This window comes from Muntiacus reevesi, chromosome 3 (genome assembly GCF_963930625.1).
Source record: "Muntiacus reevesi chromosome 3, mMunRee1.1, whole genome shotgun sequence".
Classification (NCBI taxonomy): domain Eukaryota; kingdom Metazoa; phylum Chordata; class Mammalia; order Artiodactyla; family Cervidae; genus Muntiacus; species Muntiacus reevesi.
Window position 1 is genome coordinate 226,679,688 of NC_089251.1, and position 26,101 is coordinate 226,705,788.

General features: G+C 34.4%; 1 protein-coding gene and 1 pseudogene across 5 annotated transcripts in view; one reads left to right on the top strand and one right to left on the bottom strand.

Moving 5' to 3' along the window:
* RIF1 (replication timing regulatory factor 1) overlaps positions 1–26,101 on the top strand; it is a 56,715-nt gene that overhangs the window by 17,241 nt on the left and 13,373 nt on the right. For 4 of the 5 annotated variants that reach the window (XM_065931523.1, XM_065931520.1, XM_065931525.1 and 1 more), the window contains exons 11-27: positions 14–131; positions 884–1,054; positions 1,232–1,342; positions 2,005–2,067; positions 2,310–2,410; positions 3,815–3,901; positions 5,591–5,664; positions 5,846–6,026; positions 7,332–7,439; positions 7,778–7,927; positions 18,126–18,225; positions 20,245–20,509; positions 21,575–21,617; positions 22,474–22,676; positions 23,241–23,340; positions 24,466–24,585; positions 25,863–26,014. In XM_065931523.1, the coding sequence (XP_065787595.1) occupies positions 14–131; positions 884–1,054; positions 1,232–1,342; positions 2,005–2,067; positions 2,310–2,410; positions 3,815–3,901; positions 5,591–5,664; positions 5,846–6,026; positions 7,332–7,439; positions 7,778–7,927; positions 18,126–18,225; positions 20,245–20,509; positions 21,575–21,617; positions 22,474–22,676; positions 23,241–23,340; positions 24,466–24,585; positions 25,863–26,014 (2,147 nt within the window). The remainder of the gene's footprint in view (positions 1–13; positions 132–883; positions 1,055–1,231; positions 1,343–2,004; positions 2,068–2,309; positions 2,411–3,814; positions 3,902–5,590; positions 5,665–5,845; positions 6,027–7,331; positions 7,440–7,777; positions 7,928–18,125; positions 18,226–20,244; positions 20,510–21,574; positions 21,618–22,473; positions 22,677–23,240; positions 23,341–24,465; positions 24,586–25,862; positions 26,015–26,101) is intronic. The other variant, XM_065931524.1, reaches the window with a different exon arrangement.
* LOC136163429 (serine/threonine-protein phosphatase 2A regulatory subunit B'' subunit gamma pseudogene) lies at positions 7,968–9,451 on the bottom strand (annotated as a pseudogene).

Below are 26,101 nucleotides of genomic sequence, written 5' to 3' on the forward strand. Positions count from 1 at the left end.
TTAATCCCAATAGGTTTGTGTGCCTCTGATTCAAAGCACAATAAGCATTGATTCTAATGTTTCACCTCAAGGGAGTTCATCTCGTGTAGCTACTACTCCAGGTTTAAACCCTATGACCCCAGTACACAAAGGTAAGAGGTAGACCTACTTGTTGCTGGTTTTTTTTTAAGATTTTGAATCAAGTTTTTGTTCCATGTAATTTACATAAAATTAGTCACATAATTTTGGCTCTCATGTCACAAAATTGTTTTGATTGTTTTCTGTATGTGTTAGGACTTCCCTGGTGACTCAAGTGGTGAAGAATCCAGTTACTGTCTACTGCTGTCGTTTCATTAGTATAGTTGGATAAGATCAACTTTTTTCCATGATATTATGTGAAGTGCATTAGATCCTTAGGTTTGTTTTAGAATCTTAGAGTTATTATTAAAAGTAGCAGGTCTATTCTGAGTCAAATTTTATATTTTTAGAAATGCCTGCATATTACTATTTTAAGGTATAGGTAAATGCCTGAGATTTATTTTCATTTAAATGGTGTATGACACTCATCTTGTATGTGTGTGTGTGTGTGTGTGTGTATAAGACTCTAATCTTGTTCTTCTTAACTTGGTATGTTTGTTTAGTTTTGTTCTGGGGCTGTGGCTTCTTTGACCAGGGATCGAACCTGCACTCTGCTAGGGTACAGAGTCTAATCAGTTGGACCACTGGGGAAGTCCTTAGTAAGATTAGTATTAGGAACTCTGTTATGGGCTTTAAACAAACACTCTTCAACTTTTATTTGAGAAACAAATTATTTAGTCTTAAAGGTACATTGCATTGAAATGAAGTAAACAAAATATATTTGAGTAACTAATCATACATAACTTAGCTGTTTTTTTTTTTGAAGGTGCTTCTCCATATGGAACTCCCGTAACCCCTCGGATGAACTTGAATTCAAATTTTGGAATGGCCACAATCCCCTCTATACAACTTTTGGGGCTTGAAATGTTGCTTCATTTTTTGCTGGGTCCAGAAGTTGTGAGTTTTGCTAAGCAAAACAAACTTATGCTGAGCCTAGGTATTTAATTTTTAAAAAATAATTTCAATTATTAAAACAATTCAGAACACTGTAAATTGGGGTGAAGAAATTTTATGTCTTGATAGAAAACATAGCAGACCACCTAACATTTTATATTGGGAAATTTATTTCATAAAGCTTTGGTTTTGAATAACTGTCTTTTTTTTTCTCTTTTAGAGCCGCTTGAACATCCATTAATTAGCAGCTCTTCTTTTTTTTCCAAACACTCAAATATACTTATCACTGCTGTTCATGATAGCTTTGTTGCAGTTGGAAAAGATGCTTCTGGTGAATATTTAAGAGATTTTTATTGCTGAAACCTGTGTTTAAAAAGAAACTAGTAAATATTTATATGGTGCCACTTGCTTCTAGATTGTTCTGCAGGAGCTTTATATGTAATTCATTTAATCCTAACAGTAACCTTATGTGTTAGCCCATTTTGCAAATAAGGGATTGTGTTATACAGAGAAGTACGTAATTTGTGCCTGGTTACGTAGTAAGTGATAGAGCTGTGATTCATACCTCAGCTTTGTGATTTTAGTATCTATACTTAAACGTCCTGTGTTCTAAAGCCTATCAAATAATGACGACACATTTCAAAAATAAGGTAGTTTGCTCTTTAACTTGCTGGAAGATTTTTTCTAGTGGCGTTCAGATATCCTTCTGAATCTTGGTTTTTCCTCGTATCAAAAATAAAAAGTGTTCAATAACATAAAATATGATTGATAGAAAAAATTACCCAGAGTGTGTTAGTTCATTTGAAAACATCTTTTTCTAAACAGAAATGAGATGATGGTATATTATAAACTGAGTTAAAAGGTTGACTATTACAAGGAGAATTATATTTTCCAAAGCATTGCTCAGTTTATTTCTGTAGTATAAGCATAAAAGGGGGAGCCTTTGTAGTTATATCTACTTCATTCTAAAGTACCTTTTATTTTGTTTGGCAGATGTAGTTATCAATGCTATTTGGAAGGAGTTACTTAGCTTGGTGAAGTCAGTTATTGAATCAGGTAAGCACTGTAATGATTTAAGACTTTTATAGCAGTCAGTGAATTGTTTGGCTTTCATATATAAACTTTATTTTAAAATCACTTTAAGTATTGTATCTTCTAGACTTCTATTTAATCAAATCACTTAAAAAAATTACTTTTTAATAGCTCTCTGAGTATATATTTTTACTTCTGAATTTACTGTATTTTCACCCCTAAAGATACATGTTTAAAACTATAACCCTTCTTGTGCTTTTGGATAGGTAACAAAAAAGAGAGACCAGGTTCTGAAATTTTGACCCTTTTATTAAAATCTTTGGAAAGCATAGTGAATTCAGAAGTATTTCCTGTATTGAAAACATTGGTAAGTATAATACCTGTGTGCTGGAATTCTAAAACCATACTCTGAAATTGAATTTTATTTTGAAGGTACTAGCATAGGTCAGATTTGGGAAGATGTTTTATATCAAGTATTTATCAGCAATTTAGCCCTGAAATAAATACTGTCCCATTGGTTTTGGAGTCATTTGAAACCTTAATAAAGTAAATGATGACAGTGGCAACTCCAAAAATCTTCCAGTGTGATGAGAAAAAGCATAGGCTGTACAGAGAAAATGGGATAAGAAGCATGAAACTTGAACTGAAGAAACTCAGATGAACACTAATTTTATAACAAGATTGCTGAGCTCCACTAATTGTTTCTTTGTACATTTGAAAAAATACCTAGTAATAATCTTGTAGAGCTTTTGCATTTTAACTGTGACCTATATAGTAGAGAAAAGAAAAAGCAAATTGGGAATACTTTTTTAATAGTTTCCCTAAATAATCTGCAGATGGAACAAATCATACCCTTACATAAACTTTGTTTCCTTTATGTGCCATGACAGCAATATCTGCTGTGACTGTAGGGGATAGTGGTTAATAGCTAGGCTGTAGTATGAGGTTGAACCTCAGCCTAACTTATAAGTGACACTTTACCTACTCTGTTGCCTTTCTTCTGTAAAGAAGAGATGTAGTAGTAGTTCATAATTAGAGTTGATAAATCCAGAGCACTGTGGGCTGGAACAAAATAAATGTGTCTACAAATGCATAGTTATCATTAGTTTCAGTTCAAAATGAGAGTATGTGAAACCATTTTCACTATTTTTGTCTTGTCACTATGTTATATACTTCAGGTTAATACTTGTGTAATAATACACTTGGATGGCAGTTTGATACGCTCTGTCACATTTGAGAGATGCGTCTTAGATCCAGCTTTTAGTTAGAAGTCCTTTGAATATTGGCTTCTGGCATTAGTGAGTACTTAAATGATTGCAGAATTTCTTTTTGTAGTATAAAAAATAGCCTCTAGGACCATTAGTTTTTGAAAAGTTTGAATAAGCTTTGCATATTCGTTTATCAGTTAAGAATATGTCTGTGTAGACTGAAAATTGTTTCACGGTCAGGTGAAGAAAGTTCAAAGTATCTCATGGTATAATATCAATAATGTCATAAAAGAATAGATACTTCACAGCCAGCCCAGGAAGTTATGTTCTCTGTGTACTTTATATGGAAAGTTAGGTCTAAAAAAACTCCAGACTGACAGCATTGGTTATTCCTGGAGATAAGGAAGGACCTTTTTATTTTATGTTTTCTATTTCTGTACTTGAATGTTTTAAGCTAATGAGAATGTGTTTACATTAATGAGTGAACATTACTTATAGTAAATTGTTAAAACTATAGTTAATACTAATGACTAATACACAGTAAAACCTTTTGTCTTTCTTAGGTTCTCATGGAAATTACAATTAAAGGACTTCCTCAGAAAGTATTAGGTTCTCCAGCATATCAGGTTGCTAATATGGATATTCTTAATGCAAGTATCTTAGATGTAATGATATGATTAAATTAGCTAATTTAAAAAATCCTTGTTTTTTTAAGTTAGAGAAGCTTAGATTGCAAAGTTCGAAGAGAATTGAATTTGAATATCCTGATTATATTAAAGGAAAAAAATCATAGACAAAGTATGGATTTGCCTCAGAGATAATTACAAGTTCAGTTCCAGACCACTGCTAGTACCAGAATAAAGCAAGTCGCATGAAATTTTTGGTTACCTAGTGTATGTAAAAGTTATATTTACACTATATTATAGTCTATTAAGTGTAAGTAAATAGCATTATGTCTAAAAAAAAACAATGTACATACCTTAATTTAAAAGTTCTTTATTGCTCAAATTACTACTTAACCATTTGAGCCTTCAGTGAGTCATAATCTTTCACTGCTTGGGGGTCGCGCCTCTGTATTGATGGCTGCTGACTGATCAGAATGATGGTTGCTGAAGTTTGGGGTGGCCATGGCAGTTTCTTAAGACAGCAGTGATGTTTTCTGTGTTTGATTCTTTCTTTCACAAATGATATCTCTGTAGCATATAATGCTGTTGGATAGTGTTTTACCCACAGTAGAACTTCTTTCAGAATTGGAGCTAGTCCTGTCAAATCTTGATGCTGCTTTATCAATTAAGTTTATCCTGTTGTCATTTCATCAGTCTTCACAACATCTTCACGAGGAGTAGATTCCGTCTTAAGAAACCACTTTGCTCATCCCTAAGGAGCAACTCCACATCTGTTTATGTTTTATGATAAAATTGCAGCAATTGAATCATGTTTTCAGGCTCCACTCCTAATTCTAGTTCTTTGCTATTTCTACCACATCTGTAGTTAGTTCCACTGGTCTTGACTTTAAGCATGCCTTCACTATTAAGTTTAATCATTTCTAGCTTTTGGTTGAAAGTGAGGGATGTGCAGCTCTTTTCACTTCAATGTTTAGAGGCCATTTTAGCATTCAGTGTTGTGTCTCAGGTAATGCAGAGGTCAGAAGAGAGGAAGGGAGACAAAATAATAGCTGGTCCATCGAGCAGTCAGGAAACATACTAAGTTTGAAAAATTGTGAGAATTACCCAAAATGTGACAAAGTAAACAAATACTGTTAGAAAAAGGGTTCCAGTAGACTTGTTCAAAACAGGGTTGCCACAAACCTTCAATATGTAAAATATACCATATCTTCAAGGCCCAATACAATGAAGTATGCTTGTGAGGAATTAAATAATGGCATATTGATGGAACTATTTTCCTGGATTAAAGGGTTCTAGAATAAAAGGTTTCTCTTTGCTTTTATGTAAATGTAGTTTTGGTTACTGTTACAAGTTTTGGAAGCTTCCTAACACTGGCTTAGTTGTAGTGAAATATATTTAATATCTGCTGGATGGTAGGTATTGTTGATCCAACAAGTTTTAACTTGCTTAATACGTCAGTGTATATCTGGGATCTCTCAATATTCTTTAATTGCTTGACTAGATGGAACAGCTATAATTAAATATAAAGAACTTGATTTTTGTGTGTAGTTTATGAAAGTACATTTGCTATCATTTTTGTTGTATCCTAAGTAATTTCAAAATTCCTCACACTTGAAAGGGTCATATTTCACATAATTGTAGAAAACAAGTGTAACAAGAAGAGTGTACTGTTGGTAACAAGAAGATTGATTGCCATCTCCCATCTTTCTTCAGGGAACCCCTGCTTTGTTCTTAATTCAGTTAATTTTCAATAATAATCTATTGGAATGTGGTGTGGAAGATGAAAGGTAATTTTAAACAAACTATTTATTTTGGAAAGTTTGTTACGAATATTCTTTTGAGTTACAGACTATTATAAATTTTTTAAAAATTAAAGTTGAGGTTCATTTTTTGGGGTAACTTTGCTATAATGTAATTTATTTTTACAGAAAGTACAGTTAATGCATAGTTCAAAATTTTTTCCATCAGGTTTTTTCTCAACCTGGAAACACTTGTAGGCTGTGTTCTTTCTGGTCCAACTTCACCACTAGCTTTCAGTGACTCTGTCTTAAATGTTATTAATCAAAGTGCAAAGCAGCTGGACAACAAGGAGCATCTCTGGAGAATGTGGAGTATTATAGTCACCCCATTAACAGAATTGATTAATCAGGTATGATCTAAGTCAGCTGCATGTTTTCTCTCATTTAATACCTTGCCTTTTTTTCCTTTCTTTGTTATATCAGTACAGGAGTATATGAATGGAAATTTGTATTTGAATGGAAGGTATTACATATTTTGCCTGTGGGATTGGTTAATTTTCTATTCTTTAAATTACTTGATTTCTTTTCATTGTGTTTCTGCGTTATTCGAAAAAGTATAACTTAGTCCATTTTCTCTTATGATTAGAAAGCCAGAAGGCTCACGTGATAGATACGGATTTCCCTGTTTATATCTTGGATTCTTTCACTTATACTATGGGGAATAATATGGACGTCTTGACTTAATTATATATTCTTAGATTTCCATGGTCAAATCATGTTGGTGATTACCTCAAAGCCATATAGTAGTTCCTAAACCTTTAATTGTCGAGTTTACTGACCTTTACATTTAAACTTAAAAAAGTGATAGTATTGGCAAGGTATGGAGCTCAAGTTCTGTCACTATTAATAGTTCATTAGCAGCTTTATTAATCTTTAAATGGAATTATTCTTTGTGAAATAGAAATTTTGTGTTATAACTTACAAAATGGAGTGAGGACTCAGAAGAATTATGTGATTAGACAGTAACCCTTATTTTAGCTACTTGAGCCAACACTCCATTAAACATACTCCTTTGGAAGAACAAAGTTTATGGTCCCAAATGGTTTCCTACTGTTTGAGGTCTGCTAGAGGCCATTTTTATAAGTCCTTGCTTGAGTCTTACCTTCTGTGTATAGTAAAAGATTCTGGAATCACCTCTGGGATTCTTTTTTAGGACTTAAAACACAGTATATTGTTTCCCAGGGTTGCTTAAGAGATTACCACGAACTGGTGGCTTACAGGAATTTATTTTTTTAAAGCTCTTGGGGCCGGAATTTCAATAGTAAGATGTTGGCAGATTTGGTTTCTGGAGCTCTAAAAGAGAGTGTGTTCCCTGCTTCTCTTAGCTTCCAGCAATTGTTGATGTTGTGAATCCATCACTCCAATCTCAGCCTGTCTTCACATGGCGTTCTTTCAAGTATCTTCTATTAAACTTCCTCTTTTATAAGGAGACCAATTATTGGATTAGAGCATGCCTTAAGTCATCATGACTTCCTTACTGCATGGTTACATCTGCAAGGACCCAAATTTCAAAGATTACAGAGGTTAGGAGTTCACCATCTGTTTAACATCTCAACATTGAGGAACACAATTCTTACTACATGTGGTAAGATGTCACTCTTTAGGACTAGAATTAGATGGCAATTTGTCTAACTTCATTATTTTTCTTTTTTCAGACCAATGAAGTGAATCAAGGTGATGCCTTAGAACATAATTTCAGTGCTATCTATGGTGCACTGATTTTGCCAATAAACCATATTTTTCCAGCACAAAAAATTCCAGTGGTAAGGCAAATTTTTACTTGAGGAATTTGCAGTTTGTAAATACTATGGTACTCTGTAATGAACTTCTGTAAGACTTTTTTATGACTTAAAATCAGCTTAGGAGAAAGGAAAGTGGTGGAGAGAGTGAAGTTCCTCTTGACCTTTGTTAATTGCTGGTATTGTGGCATTATTACAGTTCTTAAGTTAGAGCTCTGTGAAAGTGGGCAAACTTATTACCCTGTGCTAGTCTCTTCTGATACCTTAAGTGTTATTGTGTTTTTAATATGTTAAAGATGTATTCTGTTATTTGATATGTAGATACACATTTTCTAATTTTTTTTTTTTTTTATTGTTATTAGGCCACCATGAAGACCTTACTTAAAACTTGGTCAGAATTATATAGAGCATTTGCTCGCTGTGCAGCTTTGGTGGCAACTGCGGAAGAGAATTTATGCTGTGAGGAACTTTCTTCCAAGATAATGTCCAGTTTGGAAGATGAAGGCCTTTCAGTGAGTTTTTGTGTGTGTGTGTGTGTGTTCTGTAGGCATATGAAGTATTTTATTTAGACTGCTTCTAAGGATTCTGTGTCAAAAGATTTACATGCAGCATTCAAGATTACTTTAATGAATACAGTCTAGTCTTTGAGAGGTCATGTATCATCAAGGTCTGTAGAGTTTTCATTATCATTTGCAACAAGCGCTTCTCTATTCTCGTAAGTCCAAAAGCCATTCAGATCAATTAGAATAGTGGTGACTGTGTCTCCTTGATTACTGTTGATTAAATCCTGGAGAGAGATTTTCAAAGGATCCTTTGGTTTTACCATGTCAAAGATTTCATCCTTGACGTCTTGAAATGAAACAGGATCCTGTCCATGAATTTTCATTAGTTCTTGTATGGCCCTAAAGAAATAATTAAGGGAAAAGACATTCAGATACCCTTTGTTCTCAATGTCAAGTAACTTAAAAATATACTGCAGAGCTGCAGGTTCTTTTCGGTTTTCTAATGCAAGAACAAAATCCAGGTAGGTCTTATAGTCCATTTCTCCATCATAAGTGAGACACTCCTGGAAAACACCGTCTAAGAAGACATTGGTCATGGTTGCTGTTCCGTAGCAGGAGAGTTCTTCTTTACTGAGCATGCCATTGTGGTCCTTATCAAGGTTCAAATACTGGCCATACACCCTTAGGGCAGAAGGAGCAGAAAACCAATTTGTTTCTTGACTCTCCTTGGATAGTTCCTCATCCCTTAACTCCAATAAATCATTTAGGAAGCTGCATGCTAAAATATCTTGAATTTTTATCTTCCCTGTTCTTAGAGGGTCTAAAAAGAAGAAGAACTTCCGAACTGCTGTGCAAACATAAAAGGAGTAAAAAGATTTTTCCAGCCCATCTAGCTGTGGCAAAGTAGGGATAAGTTCCAATATGTAGTTTTCTAAATCAGATTCCCGAAGATACCCTTGTCCAGCAACATCATATAAACTGAGTCCTATTCTTGTTTGATGAAGCCAAACTTTTCTCATGACATAATTAAAGAACTGCATGATGGAAATTCTTCCATAAGAATCTGTATGAAGGAGTTTAGCAAAGACTTTTGCTGTGAAAAATTGCTTGCACTTTGGTCCAGCTTTTTCACCAACCTTTAAAAATTTTTCATAATTAATCATTGCTTCTTCTCCAATCATGGGTGGTGTCTGGTGCTTGTCCAGCAAAAACCATAAGTTCTGTAATTCTTCATTATCCAATAGTTCCCTGCTTTTCCTTTGCAGAAAGACAGCTCTGGATTCTTCTCTTAATTTCTGTAGTAAGACTTCATCTTCAGCTGGCAGCCTGTAATAAAACCGAGGAATGGTCTTATAGAATTCATTTGTGTTTTTTCTACCTCCTTTCCATTCTGAGTAATACTTGGTAAATAAATCCATTTCTTCATCTTAATTCTTGTTCACTTTTTTTTTTGTTTGGACTGGTGCTGGGCGTCGCTAACCGCCGGCAAAGAATTTCTTTCCAGTCCATGGCTGATTCCGGCCCACCAGTTCCCCCTTTCAGTGAGTTTATTCTGATACTGACCTTTCTTCCATTTAAAGGATTCTTTTCAAGTAAATAGAGATAATGTTTGTGAACTATCATTAACTAATGCTTTTAGTTCATAAGTAATGAAGTTAAGGTATAAAACAGGTAACAGCTTTGCGAGACAACTTTGTGTCATTGGACTCTAAGGTCCATATATCAGGACCACTTGATAGTGATGTGCTTTTGCCACTCTGGTGTGCCTTTGCCATTCTAGATGAACAGTACAAGGACTTTGCCATCCTAGATCTTGCTTTTTCATACCTGTTAGCTTTTTTTTTTAATCTTTTAATTAAAATATAATTGCTCTACAATGTAGTGTTGGTTTTTGTCACACGTCAATGTGAATCAGCCATAGGTATACATAGGTCTCTTCCCTCTTGAACCTCCCTCCACCTCCCATGCATCTTAAGTTGTTACTGAGCCCTGGTTTGAGTTTCTTGAGTTATTCAACAAATTCCCACTGGCTGTGTAATTTTACATATGGTAGTGTATATGTTGGGCTTCCCAGGTGGTGCTAGTGTTAAAGAACCTGCTTGCTAGTACATGTAATGTAAGAAATGTGGTTTGATTCCTGGGTCAGGAAGATCCCTGGGAGGAGGACATGGCATCCCACTCCAGTATTCTTGCCTGAAAAGTCCCATGGACAGAGCCTGGCAGGCTCAACTGTTCATAGGGTTGCAAAGAGTTGCACACAGCTAAAGCAACTTAGTAGTTTTCATGTTATTCTCTCCATTGATCCCACATTCTCCTTCCCCACACCCTTGTCCATAAATCTGTTCTCTACATCTGCATCTCCATCACTGCCCTGCAGATAGGTTCATCAGTACCATCTTTCTAGATTCCATATATATGCATTGATGTACGATATTTGTTTTTCTGCTTCTAACTTACTTCACTCTGTATAATAGGCTCTAGGTTCATCCACCTCATTAGAACTGACTCAAATATGTTCCTTTTTATGGCTGAGTAGTATTCCATTGTATTTATGTACCACAGCTGCTTTATCCATTCATTTGTCTGTGAACGTCTAGTTTGCTTCTATTTCCTAGCTGTTGTAAATAGTGCTGCAGTGAGAACATTGGGTTACATGTGTCTTTTTCAGTTTTGGTTTCCTCAGGGTATATGCCTAGTAGTGGGATTGCTGGGGCATATGGTAGTTCTATTCCTAGTTTTTTGTTTTTGTTTAATTGGATGATAATTATAATATTGTGATGTTTTTTGCTATACATCAACATTAATTGGCCATACACGTGGCCCACCCCCCCATCCTGAGCCCTCACCCACCTTCCTCCCCACCCTATCCCTCTGGGTTGTCCCAGAGTACCAGCTTTGGGTGCCCTGCTTCATGCATCGAATTCGCACAGGCCATCTGTTTTACATATAGTAGTGTTTTACATATGTTTTTCAATGTTACTCTCTCAAATCATCCTATCATTGCCTTCTGCCGAGTCCAAAAGTCTCTTCTGTACATCTGTGTTGTCTTTGCTGCCATGAAAGTAAAATTGTCAATACTGTCTTTCTAAATTTTATATATATGCGATAGTATACAATATTTTTCTTGCTCTTTCTGACTGACTTTACTCTGTATAGTAGGCTCCAGGTTCATCCACCTCATTAGAACAGATTCAAATGTGTTCCTTTTTGTAACTGAATAATACTCCATTGTGTCTGTGTACCACAAGTTTCTTATCCATTCATCTGCCAAAGGACTTTAGGTTGCTCTTTCAGTTCTGGTTTCCTCAGAATATATGCCCAGCAGTAACATTGCTGGGTCGTACGGCAGTTCTGTTCCCAGATTTTTAAGGAATCTCCATACTGTTTTCCACAGTGGCTGTACCAGTTTGCATTTGAACCAACAATGTAAGAGGGTTCCCTGTTCTCCACACCCTCTCCAGCATTTATTGTTTGTAGACTTTCTGATGATGGCGGTTCTGACCTGTGTGCAGTGATGTCTCATTGTGGTTTTGATTTGCATTTCTCTAATCATGAGTGATGTTGAGCATCTTTTCATGTATTTATTAGCCATCTGTATGTCTTTGAAAAAATGTCTGTTTAGGTCTTTTGCCCACTTTCTGATTGGGTTCATTTTTTTGGTATTGAGCTGCTTGTGTATTTTGGAGATTAATTATTTGCCAGTTGTATATGCTATTATTTTCTCCCATTCTGAGGACTGTGTTTTTACCTTGCTTAAAGTTTTCCTGCAAAAGCTTTTAAGTTAGTTCCCATTTGTTTATTTTTGTTTTTATTTCTGTTTCTCTGGGAGGTGGGTCATAGAAGATCTTGCTGTGATTTATGTCATCGAGTGTTCTGCCTTTGTTTTCCCTTAAGAGTTTTACAGTTTCTGGTGTTACATTTGGGTCTTTAATCCATTTTGCATTTATTTTTGTGTGGTGGTAGAAAATGTTCTGGTTTCATTCTTTTACATGTAGTTGATCAGTTTTCCCAGCACCACTTGTTGAAGAGATTGTCTTTTCTCCATTGTACATTTTTTTGCCGCCTCTGTCAAAGGTACGGTGTCCATGTATGGGTTTATCTCCAGACTTTCTATTTTGTTCCATTGATCTATATTTCTGTCTTTGTGCCAGTACTATACTGTAGCTTTGTAGTATAGTATAGTCTGAAGTCAGGAAGGTTGATTCCTCCAGCTCCATTCTTCTCTTCCTAGAGGATTGCTTTAGATATTTGGGGTCTTTTGTGTCTCCATATAAATTGTGAAATTTTTTTGTTCAAAAAAAAAAATTGAATATAGATTGCTTTGGGTAGTATATTCATTTTTACTATATTGATTCTTCCAGTCTTAAGAACATGGTATATTTCTCCATCTGTTTGTGTCATCTTTGATTTCTTTCATCAGTGTTTTATAGTTTTCTGTATACAAGTTTTTTGTTTCTTTAAGTTAATTTATTCCTAAGTATTTTATTCTTTTTGTTGCAGTGGTGAATGGTGTTGTTTCCATAATTTCTTTTTCTGATTTTTCATTGTAAGCATATAGGGATGCAAGGGATTTCTGTGTATTAATTTTATATCCTGTGACTTTACTATATTTGTTGATGAGCTCTAATAATTTTCTGGTGGCATCTTTAGGGTTTTCTATATAGAGGATCTTGTTATTTGCAAATAGAGTTTACTACTACTTTTACAATCTGAATGCCTTTTATTTCTTCTCTGATTGCTGTGGCTAGGACTTCCAAAACTGTTGAATGGTAGTGGTGAGAGTGGGTACCCTTGTCTTGTTCCTGATTTTAGAGTAAAAGCCTTCCTTTTTGTCACCATTGAGAATAATGCTTGCTGTGAGTTTGTCATATCTGGCTTTTATTATGTTCTGGAGTTTTTATCATCAATAGGTTTGAATTTTGTCAAAGGCTTTTTCTGCATGTATAGAAATAATCACATGGTTTTTATCTTTCAATTTGTTAGTATGGTGTATCACATTGATTTTGCAAATATTGAAGAATCCTTGTATCCCTGGAATAAATAAAGCCTGCTTGATCATGATGTATGATCGTTTTGATATGTTGTTGGATTCTGTTTGCTTGAACTTTGTTGATTTTTGCATCTATGTTTATCAGTGATACCAACCTGTAGTTTTCTCTTTTGTGTGTGGCATCTTCATCTGGGTTGTGGTATCAGGGTGATGGTGGCCTCATAGAATGAGTTTGGGAGTTTTCCTTCCTCTGCAATTTTCTGGAAGAGTTTGAGTAGGATAGGTGTTAGCTCTTCTCTAAATTTTTGGTGGAATTAACCTGTGAAGCCATCTGGTCCTGGGCTTTTGTTTATCGGAAGTCTGTTTGTTCCTGGTTCAGTTTTGGAAGGTTACACTTTTCTAAGAATTTGTCCATTTCTTCCAAGTTGTCCATTTTATGGGCATACAGTTGCTCATAGTAGTGTCTTAATGTTCTTTGGTATTTCTGTGTTGTAATTTCTCCATTTTCATTTCTAATTTTATTGATTTGAGACTTTTCCCTTTTTGTCTTGGTGAGTATGGCTAATGGTTTATCTATTTTATTGTCTCAAAGATCCAGCTTTTAGTTTTATTTATCTTAGCTATAGTCTCCATTTTTTTCCCCATTTATTCCTGCTCTGAATTTTGTGATTTCTTTTCATTCTACTAACTGGGTTTTTTTGTTTTTTTTTTTTTTTTTTTTGTTCTTTTTCTAGTTGCTTTTAGTGTAAGGTTAGGTTGTTGATTTGATGTTTCTCTAGTTTCCTGAGGTAGCCTTGTATTGTGATGAACTTCCCGCTTAACACTTTCACTGAATCCCATAGGTTTTGGATTGTTGTATTTTCATTATCATTTGTTCCTATGCATATTTTGATTTCCTTAGTGATCCTTATTAAGAAGTGTTATTTAGCCTCCATATGTTTGTTATTTTTACCTTTTTTCCCCCTGTAGTTGATAATCTAATCTTACAGCATTGTGATCAGAAAAAATGCTTGAAATGATTTCAATTCTTAGAAATTTACCAGGGCTTGATTTGTGGTCCAGGACGTGGCCTTTCCTGGAGGATATTCCTTGTGCAGTTGAGAAAAAGTATGTACCACAGCTTCTTTATCCATTCATCTGTCTATGGACATCTAGTCTGCTTCTTTGTACAAGCTAATGTAAATAGTGCTACAGTAAACATTGGGGTTCAGTTCAGCCTCTCAGTCGTGTCTGACTCTTGCAACTCCATGGACTGCAGCACACCAGGCCTCCCTGTCCATCACCAGCTCCTGGAGTTTACTCAAACTCATGTCCATTGAATTGGTGATGCCATCCAACCATCTCATCCTCTGTCATCCCCTTCTACTCCCTCCTTGAATCTTTCCCAGCATCAGGGTCTTTTCAGATGAGTCAGTTCTTTGCATCAGGTGGCCAAAGTATTGGAGTTTCAGCTTCAGCATCAGTCCTTCCAATGAATATTCAGGCCTGATTTCCTTTAGGATGGACTGTTGGATCTCCTTGCTGTCCAAGGGACTCTCAAGAGTCTTCTCCAACATCACAGTTCAAAAGCATCAATTCTTTGGCGCTCAACTTGCTTTATAGTTCAATTCTCACAACACTGGGGTAGATGGGTCTTTTTCAGTTTTGGTTTCCTCAGTGTATATTGACGAGTAGTGAGTTTACTGGGTAATAATGATGGTTTTATTCTTAGTTTTTTAAGGAGTCACCACATTGTCTTCTATAGTGACTATCAATCTACATTCCCACCAACAGTGTAAGAAGCTTCCCTTTTCACTACACCCTCTCCAGCATTTATTGTTTGTGGAGTTTTTAGTGATGGCCATTCTGACTCATGGAGGTGACACCTCATGGTAGTTTTGATTTTCATTTCTCTAATAATGAGCAGTGTTGAAGATCTTTTCACTGTATTTATTAGCTATCCATATGTTTTCTTTGGAGAAATGTCTGTTTAGGTGATTTTCCCACTTTTTGATTGGGTTTTTCTGGTGTTGAGTTGTATGAGCTGGTTGTATACTTTGGAAATTCTTTGTCAGTTGTTTCATTTGCTATTACTTTCACCCATTCTGAGTGTTGTCTTTTCACCTTGTTTATAGTTTCCTTTGCTGTGCAAATGTTTTTAAGTTTAATTAGGTCTCCCTTGTTTATTTTTGCTTTTATTTCCATTACTTTGGGAGGTGGGTCATAGAAGATCTTGCTGTGATTTGTGTCTTGCAGTGTTCTGCCTATGTTTTCCTCTATGAGTTTTATAGTTTCTGGTCTTAAATTTATATACCTATTAACTTTTTAAAGTCTGTCCTTTGTAAATTTGTGGTCTTAAAAATGTAGGTTCCTATTCACACCTTTCCCTTACTCTATAAAAAGAGTAACTGCTGTCAGCAGTTTGATATGTATCATTCTAGAATAAACCACTAAGTTATATATTTATATGCACATATATATATGAATACAGTGTTCTTCCTAGTTGAAATTTATTGTATTTATTACTCTGAAGCATGCATTTTTTTAATTTGAAAAGATTTCTAGTCCTTGATAGTGGTTACCCTGCTGAGAAGAGTAGAGATAGTTATAAAGTTTCAGTTCTGATTATGGAATTTTGATAGCATAGTATTTGTTAGAGTGGCTTTAAAAGTGTGCTGTTACTGGCCGCAGAGACAGTGAACTTGTTTAATGTTTTTGTGATTTTTAGGGAAAAGCTTGACCCTTGGTTTTTGCCTTTAAATTCTTGTGTTGGATGGACTTACATTTTGTTCTCTTCTGAAGAAGTTTATAATCTTCCTAAATTTTATAAAATACCCTGTTGGGATTTTGCTTGGCATTGATTGGTTATATTGCATTCAGAGATTAATTTGGAAAATAATTTATATCTATAACATTGAGTTTTTCTGTTCAGAAATATTTTTTTAGTTCTAAACTTAACCTAGCTTGATTGATTTGGGGGGATTTATAGTTGTTTTTCAGCTAGTATAAATGGTCTCTTCCCTGCCTGTACTTGGTTACTACTGGCATGTATGAAATCTCTTGTTAATGTACACTTCTGTATATTAAACCAATTTTGTGTCCTTGAGAGTCTCTTCTTGGTCACAGTGAAATTCTTTTAAAACATTGTAGATTAGTGTTTTAAGATTTTTGCAGATAACCTTCATTTGTGAGATTGGAGTTCCTCATTTTCCAGTGTTTATATTGTAGAAATGATAAACATATATGTGACTAATAACTCCTTGTCAAATATGTAACCAATTAGTTACAATTTTTAGGTTCCAGAAAAATTTTTATCACAGCTCTGAAGTTAAAGATAGGCTCATTTGTTCCATTTTCTATAAAGTTTTTCATTTTCTGTGAGAGTCCCTTGGACTGCAATGAGATCCAACCAGTCCATCCTAAAGGAGATCAGTCCTGGGTGTTCATTGGAAGGACTGATGCTGAAGCTGAAACTCCAATAATTTGGTCACCTCATGCGAAGAGTTGACTCATTGGAGAAGACCCTGATGCTGGGGAGGGATTGTGGGCAGGAGGAGGAGGGGACGACAGAGGATGAGATGGCTGGATGGCATCACCGATTCTACGGGCAGGAGTTTGAGTAGACTCCAGGAGTTTGTGATGGACAGGGAGGCCTGGCGTGCTGCGATTCATGGGGTTGCAAAGAGTCAGACACGACTGAGTGACTGAACTGACTTACTGACTGACAAAATACACATCTAAGACTATTATTTTTGGTACTGCTGCTGTTTCAAATTCATCATTTGATACTAATTTTGTTATTATCAACCTGTTTTTTAAGTTTAGGGTTTTCTTTTTGCCTTTGGAATTTAGACATTTCACCAAGGTTGTGTCTTGAGGCATCTTTTAAAATTGTTGTTTTAAGTACTTGGTAGATCCTTTCAATATAAGGAGCTGTGCCTTCATCTGAGGGAAAAGTGCTGAGGTCTTCAGGTGTCATCATCTGTGTCTCTTCTTTCTCTATATCTGTGTTTTGCTTTATTTCTGGTACTGCTTTCTGGGAGGTTGATATTTCTGTGTCCATCTTTTGATTTAAATGCTGAAGTGTTTTTTAATTTTATTTTTTACATTTAATGTTTTTAAGTGAATATGATTTCCTCTTACCTTTGAGGGTATTTTCTTATGTTTCTGTTATTACCTCTTGTTGATTAGTTCTGTTGGTATTTAACACACCTTCTTCATATTTGACAATAAAGGTTATATTGAGCAATATTATTGGCTGGAATGTGTTTCCTAACCCAGGAGAGAAGTCCTGTTTATCTGGCTTTGATAGCAAATCGTAGTTACGAGGAAGCTTTGCCTTGTAATTGTGATCAAGATGGAAGCATCTAGATCTTTAATATCTTTTCTGTATGGGTGTGTAGATTGTCATTTGGACTGAACCTTCTTCCATGTGGTATTCATAGGTTAACAGGCGAGGTGGGCTGTCCCTTCCCCTTCTTGGTGCTTAATATCCACTGGGGAAGGTTGTCTTTGTAGACCTGTGAATTAGTCCAGTGAACTGGACAAGTGAACAGTATTGGAGAATAAAGGAAGGGCAAATGTATAGAACTTTAATTTCAGTAGTCTTTCACCCATATGGTTTTTCTAATAATGATCACATCTTTTTCTCAGAACCCTTCCTTTGTCTTGTTACTCAGTTTCTTCTATGAAAGCTCACTGGGGTTTTTTGTTTTGTTTTTGTTTTGTTTTGAGATGTTCTTGACTGGTTGTACTGGGATTTCCTTTCTTCTGTTTCATTTGGATCTGAGGAGGGAGATGGAAAGAATATCAGGGAGCTTAGCAACTTTTTTATGTTTGGTTTTTCTGGGTTTAGTGAACACTTCCATTTCAGTATTGAGGGGAAAAAAGATATAGTATTGAATACTTGGCACACAGCAGATAACGGGAAGATAGTCATAACCATATAGTTAATTGGAGAAGGAAATGGCAACCTACTCAAGTGTTCCTGCCTGGAGAATTCCAGGGGTGGAGGAGCCTGGCAGGTTGCAGTCCATGGGGTCACAAAGAGTTGAACACAACGAAGGACTAACACACACACATATAGTTAATGTATCTTAAATGGCATAAGCTATGGTGTGTGTCACTGTATGTCATACATGGGAGTTAGTGTATATTTTTTATTCATGCTTACAAGTTTTATAAACCGTGCCATTAGTTAAAAAGATTGTAATGTAATACCTAACTCTTCTTTTCCAGAATTTATTGTTCTTGGATAGGATCACTCATATTATTACTGTAATGGTTGATTGTATTGACTTTTCACCATATAATATTAAATATCAACCCAAAACTAAATGTAAGTATTTTATTTGTTCATTCAGTATTTCATAAGCAAGGCTGTCTGAATTGTATCAGGGCAAATTGTAATAGCTTTTCTCACCTCATTTTACCTACATTTAATGTTATATAACCACGTTATTTTGCTAGTTCACATACTTGCTGTCTTTCCCTCTCTCCATGTATCTCTCTCACCCACCCCTGCAATGTATAACTCCTTTTTTTGATGCAGAAACAAATTTTGTCCTATTTAGAGATTGCCTAATAATACAGATGATTTTACTTACTCCATCTGGTTACAAGGGATTACCTGGGCAAAAAGCTTGAACTTAGTTAAAATGTTCTTATTTGATAGCCTTATCTGAAATAATCATTGAATTGATATTAAATTGCATAGAAAATCATGGTGGTGGTTAATTGGTTGTGGTTTTATAGGAAGTTTAAAATGATTCTAAAAGTGTAACACAGTTATTAACTGTATAAAATTCAGCAATTGAAATCTTAACAAGTCTTATTTTCATAACTATATGCCTTGATTATTTCTAAATTATTTTGTAATATGAGCTGTTTTAATGTACTAATTGGTTCTTTGAAATTATATATTTTCTATCAGTGATTATATATGATCATACTAAATAGAAAAGAACCTTCTAATAACAAAAAATATTTTGTTTAAAGGTTACTTTTCCTGTTTAAAGAGTGAGAACATACTCAATTTTCCTTTAATAAGATCTTTCTTTGTATTAGTGTAAAGATTTCTAGAACATAAAATATTTGCAGGGTTTTTTTGTGGTGGAGGTCGTTTTTGGTGCCTTTTTTTGGGGTGTTTCATTTTTATAGTAATACAGAGAAACTTGTTTGGTAATTAAAGCATCCCAGCCTCAAGTCACAGAAATAGATTTTTTTCTTTAGTCTTAGTCCCCCTTCAGACTGAGCAATACTTAATCTGATTACCTCTTTGTCAGGGAAATTAAAATTCTCTAAATACTTGAGCTATAGAAAGGTTATATAGCAAATGATATTAGAATATATTTTTTAAGCCCCTGAAGTTTGATAAGGCATAGATGATGATCCCTATGTTGAAAGTGTAACATGTTTTGTTAACTTCTGAAAAATTAGAATTAACTGAATATCATTTCTATCTATGATCTGTAAACCCAGAATTAGAAATGTTTTTTGCTTTCAGTCCTTGTCTTGCAAGAGGTGTTCCTGGCTGTTTAAATTTATTGAAACTAGGGGAGATATCTAAAAACAGCCAGCACAAGCTGAGAGGAAACAAAATTTACAAATAGTTGAAATAAAATTGTTATTATTCATAAATATGCATAAGGATCACTTTGAGAGTTTTTGATAACTTTTACTTGTAATATTTGTTTTAGAGAAACATTGCAAAAATTAAATAAAGACACTAGATATTTTTTACTAGGATTCCTCAGTTGTCAGTTGATTCTTCTGTCTTCTTTTCACCCCCACCCCCTTTTCTATTTTTTATTTCCTAGAACATTTCACAGCACTTTTAAGACAAGTCTTTGATCTAAAATATTTCCCAATTCTTGTCTTTCATGACCATTAGAAGTGAAGTAAGACAAGGTTAGATTCTGAAGGTCTCTCAATTGGGGTTTATCAGTATTTCCTTAATATTTAATTGAGATTTTATTTCTTTATGGGGATGCTACAGAAGTGATTCGGTATTTTCTTATCAGTGCATTATGTCAACAGGCATATAAGTCAGTTTGTCCCACTGTTGATGATGATAACATTTACTATTTGATTAAGATCATATCTGTCAGTTTTACACTATAAAATTCATTAGGAGTCACTTATAATTAATAAATTAATGTTTTGTGGCAAGTACTTTGAGACTTCATAAATATCTTGTTACTCAGCAGAGTTTGATTCATGAGTTTTTCATCCATTGATGCTTCTTGCTTAAAACACTGTTTCCTGAAGTAGTGGATCATATTGTGTCATTTAATTACATTAGTTTGCTTTAATTACCATTAATTCTAAAAGCTGTCACTGTTTAATTGTATCTTAGCACCACAGAGACCTTCAGATTGGTCCAAAAAGAAGAAGGAACCTTTAGGGAAGCTGGCTTCTTTATTTAAACTTATTGTGAGAGTGATCTATTCTTTCCACACACTGAGCCTCAAGGAAGTACATTCTGATACCCTCCTCACTATTGGCAACTCGATCACCAGCATTCTTTCCAGTGTACTTGGACGTATTTCTCTGCCTTCTATGATCCGGAAAATATTTGCAGCTTTAGCAAGACCTCTGGCATTATTTTATGAAAACTCAAGGTAAGTATTTTGCCTTAATAGCTCTTAGACTTAAACATATATAACTAGATATGGGTAGCAAACTTTTGTTGTTGTCATATCAGCTGTGTTGTTAAAGATCTTAATCGTTAAAGCTTACTGGAGATGATAATATATGAAACTATGCTTTTGTTAAAAAGATACCTCAAATAATAAAATACGAGGTAGAAATTGGAAGTCCCTTAATTTTTCATTCTTAATCCAGCACTCTTTTTACTTTAGTGCATCTCTTTACAGAATTGTTAATACAAAAATCTTACATGTTAAATATATAATTTATGTGACTTGACATACTACTTAGCAGTTAAGTATATGATACTCACTTAACCTCTCATTGTTTTTAATGTCTGCACAGGACTCCATGACGCTTTACCCAATTTCCTGTTGGACATGTTTTCTAGTCTTTTCTCTCATAACTAACAATATCACAGGTCAATATATTTGTATATAAACCATTTGCCACTATTCCTGCAGAATAGGGCCCTAAAATGAAATTATTGGTTCAAAAAGTATGTGCATTTAAATATCTGAATTACTCTCCAGAAGTTTGTTTTATATTACCTTTTGCAGTTGAACCAACACAAGCAGTATTTAAGAGAAAAACCATGAAAAATCCCAACTAACGTATTTTAAAGAAGCATTTTGAGAGAATTCATCAGTGTTCTTTATAGCAAGCTTATGTGGTTCAGTCATAATACAGCCTGTTTTTCATAAACACAAAGGAAGCGTTAGGACCAGATTTAATGGAACTTCAAATTCATTAAGTTTTTGAGTCTTTTTTAGTCCTTAAACTTCATCAAAAATATGCTTTTTAAAAAGCATAGAAACAAGTGATTAGTAATAATACTTTGAGGTCTATTCCAGATGTTTTTCTTTAACTCTTGTGTTAAAAGACAGGTTTGTTTCATGTTTAATGTTTGCAGTTTGACATTGTTTGTTAAGTCTTTGGGCACCTTTTTGTATCACTACACGTCTGTTTTTGGCTGCATTACAATGTTTCTAGGTTTGATGTTCTAAAATATAAACGGTACTCTGTTTTTCTTCTAGGTTTGATGAAGTTCCTAAAGTGTATAGTTGTATGAACAACAAGGTAAAAATAGATATTGTTCATAAAACATACTTTCATGAAGAAAAAGTTTAGAATTTAAATGTCTCCCTTCAATATAATTCTGCTGATTGTTTTAAAGGGATATCATTATACTTTAATTTTAATGAACTTTTGATATGAAATGGGTATAATCCAAGGATCATTCATGATTTAATAATATTGCCTTACGTTCCTATAACTCAGCTACTCCTGTCTCTTTCTTTTGTGTATGAAGGTAATTGGCTCCAAGGTTAGGCAACTATTAATCTCATAATTTATGTGAAAACAAATTTCTTCTGTTAATGGAAAGTAAACTTGAATTGAAGATGTTCTATCAATAAAGTAAATTCTTGTCAGCTTATAAAGAATATTATATATTGAAGGTGATGAGAGCTTTTAAAAAGCCGTTTGAGGACTTCCCGGTGGCTCAGTGGTAAAAAGTCTGCCTGCCAATGCAGATCCTGCATCTTGCGGAACAAATAAGTTTACATGCCACAGCTCCTGAGCCAGTGCTCTAGAGCCCTGGAGCTGCAACTGCTGAGCTTACGTGCTGCAACAGCTGAAGCCTGTGTGCTCTAGAGCTCGTGCTCCACAACAGGAGTCACCCCAACGAGAAGCCCGGGCACCACAACTGAAGAGTAGCCCCCACCCATTCTGTGCAACTGGAGAAAAGCCTGTGCAGCAACAAAGACGAAGCACAGTCAAAAATAATAAAAATTTTTAAAAAGTCATTTGAGTTTTAAAAATTGAAATGATAACATACTCTGTGAGTTGTTTAGTATGCTTTGTGCTTTTATTTTTTCTCTTTCAAAAGTAACATTACAAAGTGTTGCCCTAATGAACTTTTTCTTTTTCCTAGTTAGAAAAGCTACTAGGAGAAATTATTGCTTGTCTACATGTCAGCTACACTGGAACTTATGACAGTGAACTTCTTGAACAGATCTCGCCATTATTATGCATAATATTTTCACACAAGAATAAACAGATAAGAAAACAAAGTGCTCAGTTCTGGAATGCCACATTTGCTAAAGTGACGATGTTGATTTATCCTGAGGAGTTAAAGTATGCTAACAATAAAACTTTATATAGTTACTCTGTTCTGATTATGTAAATTGACATTTCGGTTTTAACATAAATCCTTATGTAGAATCACTGCAGAGGATTTCCTAGTTAGAATATTCTTATTTGGAGTACATGGTAATTATTAAAATTATTTGACCCTTTGCTTTGGTCCTTAGAATAAACTTAGTTTTAGAAACATAAAAAGCAGTTTCACATTAAGCTTAACAAAAGGAGTTTCCAGCAAGGGGCAGGAAGCTGATGGCTATTAAATCTAGCTGATACGTATTTAATGTGACAGTCTGCTCTTGTTTGAAATTTTATGGTAAAAATTTGGAAAGTTTGAGAAGTTTTTAAAGAAATAAAATTCAGAAACTGAAGAGTTTAGTGATAAATTCTAATATTGTCTGTAAATTTCTCCCTGTTTTATAGATGTAGAATAAGAAACAGTCTTAAGCAGGATGTGTTTTATCCCTTTAAAGTTGTATGTAATTGAACTGTTCTTGTTAATGTGCCCTCAGTACTACTTAATTCAAAGTATATTTATTTATTTCTTTATTTTTGAAGGCCAATACTAAAACAAGCCAAACAAAAATCTCTGCTTTTATTGCCTGGTTTGGAAAATGTTGAAATTATGGAGGAATCCAGTGGACCATATTCAGATACAGTAAGTTGGGGGACATGTTTTTATTTACTTTTATATGATGTTTGAGTCATTTATTGGATATCAGTGTAATTTTAAAAAGGACAGAAGCTTAAGACTGTTCTATTGAAGTGATAAAACAAGTAAAACCTGAACAGAAGAGTTCTACAACATAGGGGTTTTGCATGCAGTTAGTTGTGTGGCCTAGAAAACTTACAAATTAAAAGGCAGTAAATTTCACCATAGATTTTCATGTAAATAATACCTGATTCTTATTCATTAATGATCTTTTATTTTAAAAAACTGGCACTTCATGTATTATTTTACAAAGGTCAAAATTATTAAGATATGATTAAATGTTGCTTTGTATAAACTAGGAATTCTAGTTACTATTAAGAGCTACACTTCATTTTCTCATTTCTTTCCATTAAATCTCATTCCTTCTGTTAGAGAAACAAATCATTGATACCACATTTTCCATTTGGAACAAGGTTACTGTGGTTAATAATACTAGATGACTATAAAGATTAAGGAGTAAAGATAAAAGTACTACGTACTCATCAGGTAGAACACTTAGACATTTTGTTCCTATTCAACAGCAAATGAGTCTAGCTATTATTTGTTTAGAACCTGTAAGAGAAAACGTTATAGCTAAGTACTCTTATTTAGTTATGTTTTTTGGATAAAATTAAAATTCTCATCAGAAAATTACCTAGACTTTTTGAGACTCATTCAGTGTAATATGGCTCGAAAAAGCCATATATTCTGTTAGGAGGGCCTGATAGTGTTTTCTGTCATGTATGTTTTATTGTTTAAAGTGTTATAGTTTAGGTTTTTCTGTTAGAAAAGTTTCCAGTAATAAGTGGGCTATTTGAGTCCAGTAATTTGTTTTTAGAATATTTATTTGGTATAGCTTATTTTAGAATTTATTAAATTAAATGATGCAAAACTAATGCTGTATAAGTTGTGACACCAAATTTATTTAGCTGTTACTGTATTAGACAATGGCTCTGTTTTCTTTGACATGATCTAGTAGATTTGAATACTCAAATTTGAAACAAATGTTGATTACACTGTAATTACCAATGTGAAAAGGATAAATAAAAAACATTTGCACATAATGAAATTGTTTTATTTTTATAAAAACAGACAGAAAATTCACAATTAAATATGAAGATAAGTGGCATGGAAAGAAAATCAAGTGGAAAAAGAGATTCTTTTTTGGCACAAACAAAGGATACAAAAGACAGTGTGAAACCACCAGCTAAAGTATGTTTTTCCAAAGTGTATTTAGTAGAACTCTTAAGATTAAAATATATACCAGCTTGAGAATATACAACTTCTAACTGGAAGAAAAAGCTGTTAAAAACTAAATGATGGGATTGTAGGGAAATATAGTTTGGCCTACAAAGAATTACTAAGATGGTATGGAAATCTTGACACTTTGGGAAATGATTACTTCTTAGTAAAGTTACATCTGCATAGTACTGAGTGTTTATTTAGTATAATTACTCCAGGCAGTAACCCTCTTTAGATAGAATGAAACTAGATTTGAATAACTTAGGTAGGATGAAAGGAAAATATTTTAAAACTTCTTTTATTGACTAGAAAGAGAATGCCTACATAAGACATTTGTCATAACCTCATGTATAGAACTAAATATCTAGTAACTAGTGGCAAATTAACCAAGTTTCAGATAGTCTTTCTTCTAAGACCTCCAGTAAAGGGGTTATTCTAGAATCTCGAGACCATGGCTCTGGGAAAATGAAAGGAAAATATTTTTAAAGAATAACTTTGACATAGTCTTGTAGAATTATAAAGTAAAATGAAAACAGCTGTGCTGAAATTTGTAAAAGTGACATTGGGTACCAATATTAGTATGTCGGGCATATGATTTTGGCAGCTTTTACTTGAGTAGTTTGTGCTTCAACTTGAAATCACAGATGTACTTTTTTCCTGCCAAACCACTTGATGTCTGCATGTTGGGCTGAAAAACATACTTGCCCATGCTTCCCTGGTAACCACACACTTGCCTACTTCTTCAGTTCAGTTCAGTTCAGTCGCTCAGTCGTGTCCGACTCTTTGCGACCCCGTGAATCGCAACACACCAGGTCTCCCTGTCCGTCACAAACTCCCGGAGTTTACTCAAACTCATGCCCATCGAGTCAGTGATGCCATCCAGCCATCTCATCCTCTGTCGTCCGCTTCTCCTCCTGCCCCCAATCCCTCCCAGCATCAGGGTCTTTTCCAGTGAGTCAACTCTTCACATGAGGTGGCCAGAGTATTGGAAGTTTCAGCTTTAGCATCAGTCCTTCCAATGAACACCCAAAGAGGTGTAATTTTATTTTCTGAGTATTTAATACAGGCAGAATGAAAAGCTAGGGACATTGTACTAATTGTAATTATCCAGGAATATTCTATAGGTTTGAACTTCAAACTTCCTAGTCATCATCAAAACCACTATCAGAGTACCAAAGAGAGATTGATTGATGTATTGGAAAATAATTTAGAAACTCAAAATGTGCATTTACTGTTTCAATTTCCAGTTGAAACTAGAGTCTTCAACTCCAAAAGCAAAGAGTGAAATGCCTTTGGAAGAAGAAAAGTCTACTGACTTTGTGTTTATACCTCCAGAAGGAAAAGAAACAAAGGAAAGAATACTAACTGAACACCAGAAAGAAGTACTCAAAACAAAGAGGTTTGTAGTACTTTTATCTTGAATTGAGTTTTCTGTGCTTAGATTTAGATTTCATGCTGCAAACCATAATTTTGAGTTTAGAACTAA